Below are 2764 nucleotides of genomic sequence, written 5' to 3'. Positions count from 1 at the left end.
ATGCTGGGAGGAACTGGGGGCAGGAGGAGAAGGGGGCGACAGAGGATGAGATGGCTGGATAGCATCACCGACTCGATGGGCATGGGTTTGGGTAAACTCCGGGAGTTGGTGATGGACAGGGAGGCCTGGCATGCTGCGATTCATGGGGTCACAAAGAGTCAGACACGACTGAGCCACTGAACTGACTGACTGACTGACTGAATCATGCATAGCTCCAAGCACAGAGCAGGCATTCAACAGATGTTAGCTTGTCAGTATGCATTCAAGTACTGAAGCACTCTCATGAATGCGTTTCTTTTTATTTTTCTAGAACTGCGTGATTGAGTCAAAGACCTTGGTGTGGGGGTCCGTGTTTTTCTATGAACACAGACAATGAAACTCTCCCCCAGGATTTTCTCCTACTGGGCTTTCCTGGGTCCCAGATCCTTCAGCTCTCTCTTTTCATGCTTTTTTTGGTTATGTACATCCTCACAGTTGGTGGTAACATGGCCATATTGATATTGGTGAGTACCTCCCACCAGCTACACACCCCCATGTACTTCTTTCTGAGCAATCTCTCTTTCCTGGAGATTTGGTATACCACAGCTGCAGTCCCCAAAGCCTTGGCCATTCTACTGGGGAGAAGCCAAAGCATATCATTCACCGGCTGTCTTTTGCAGATGTACCTTGTTTTCTCATTGGGCTGCACAGAGTACTTCCTCCTGGCAGCCATGGCTTATGACCGTTATTTGGCCATCTGCTATCCTCTACACTATGGGACTATCATGGACAGCTTCCTCTCAATGCAGCTGGCTCTGGGCTCCTGGGTCTGTGGTTTCCTGGCCATTGCAGTTCCCACAGCCCTCATCAGCAGCCTGACCTTCTGTGGGCCCCACACTATCAACCACTTCTTTTGTGACATCGCACCTTGGATTGCCCTGGCCTGTACCAGCACACGGTTGGTGGAACTTGTAAGCTTTGTGATTGCTTTTGTGGTCATCCTAAGTTCTTGCCTTATCACCCTTGTCTCCTATGTCTACATCATCAGCACCATCTTCAGGATTCCCTCAGCCCAGGGCAGAAGCAAAGCCTTCTCCACGTGCTCCTCGCATCTTACAGTGGTGCTCATCTGGTATGGCTCTACAATCTTCCTTCATGTTCGCACCTCCATTAAAGAGGCTTTGAATCTGACCAAAGCTGTTCATGTCTTGAACACCGTGGTAACTCCAGTTCTTAATCCTTTCATCTACACTCTCCGTAACAAGGAAGTAAGAGAAACTCTGCTAAAGAAATGTAAGGGAAAATAAACTGCTTCCAACAAAACAGACCTCTGTCAATTTTCTCCATATCTGTTCAGGGGTTCCAAGTGAGAATATGAAGAAAAAGGCAAATCTTTCTTGATGTAAGGAGAGGGGGGGAGAAAAAACAGAAAAAAAAAATCAACCAAAACAAATTTAAAAACTTGTATATACCTGTGCTACTTTCTCATATATGATAGGAATGGAAGTTCTCGGTATAAGCAGACTGGACATTTTTTAAGAAAAAAATCTTCATATACTGAATTAGGTTTATCCTTGGATTTCATTTATAAAATGAGGTGTAATAGTCAATGAGAAAGGTGTTTTATTAAATAAACTTTAAATTCTTTTCCCTTTAAAAATAGCTTTGATGAAATATGTGAAAAGTGAAAACTTTTAAAACATATGTTTGTGAAATAGGAAAAGGTTAAATAAATAGAAGGATAATTGAAATCATAGTGTGCAATTATTTCAACACACTATTTTTTGGATAAAATATAGTGAAATATGTACATATAAAAGTTGATAATTATAATGTGAGACCTTTGTTTAACAAGGATAGTGAACAAAAACATTCTAATAAGCAAGTGATGTTAAAAGTTAAAGGTCAAACAAAACTGCAGGAGGGCTTGGAAAAGCAATAAATGTTTCTTACATAGCAAAATGCTAGTCTTGAAAAGGAAAATGCTAATGGATTCTGTTAGTTAGATACACAAGGCTTCAAGGGAAAATGACTATAGAAAAAATGATTATAATAGTTATTTGATTTTCCTTCAAATGACTCCAAGATATTTGTTTTCAACCATTAACACGAATGAAACATTAAGTTTCAAAAGGTATGTCTATGTTGAAAATTTACTTCTTAAATCACCATAATTCAACAACATACACCTGATCTGCTGCCATTATTTATTTACTGTGAGCATTAATTTCAAATCCATGAAATCCCTAAACTCTAAAAACTCACAAAGGATCACAAGAAAAATTTTGGAGGTGATGAGTATGTGAAGTACCTTGGTGTGCATTGGCAGGTGGAATCTTTACCACTGAATCACTTGGGAAGTCTAATGATGTCCTGGGTGTGTGCATACATCCAAGCTAATCGGTATGTATATAGTAAATGTACATCTTTTTGTAAATCAATTGTACTTCCATAGGAGTTCCCAGGTGGCGATAGTGGTAGAGTTGCGGGTAAGGTGGTAGAGTCACAGGTTTGATCCCTGGGTTGGGAAGATCCCTTGGAGGACGGCATGGCAATCCACTCCAGTATTCTTTCCTGGAGAATCCCATGGACAGAGGAGCCTTTCGGGCTATAGTCCATAGTCAGACATGACTGAATAGACTTAGCAAGCAATCATGCAGAGCTAAAAAATAAATAAATAAATTTCTAATCCTAGTTTTTGAGGATTTCCAAAAATCAAAATTTCTAATAAGAGTCAAATTGCTATTTTCTGAGACAAATAGCATTCCTGCTTTGATGAGTGTGC

At 40.4% G+C, this 2764-nt stretch overlaps 1 protein-coding gene across 1 annotated transcript; it reads left to right on the top strand.

Moving 5' to 3' along the window:
* The first annotated feature begins 359 nt into the window (after positions 1–359).
* On the top strand, positions 360–1286 carry LOC122439439 (olfactory receptor 6F1). Its single transcript, XM_043464472.1, has one exon. The coding sequence runs from the start codon at positions 360–362 to the stop codon at positions 1284–1286; it is 927 nt and encodes a 308-aa protein (XP_043320407.1).
* Positions 1287–2764: the final 1478 nt, after the last annotated feature.

This window comes from Cervus canadensis, chromosome 4 (genome assembly GCF_019320065.1).
Source record: "Cervus canadensis isolate Bull #8, Minnesota chromosome 4, ASM1932006v1, whole genome shotgun sequence".
Lineage (NCBI taxonomy): Eukaryota > Metazoa > Chordata > Mammalia > Artiodactyla > Cervidae > Cervus > Cervus canadensis.
The sequence above is the reverse complement of the archived record's forward strand: the minus strand, read 5'-3'. Positions and strand labels throughout refer to the sequence as shown.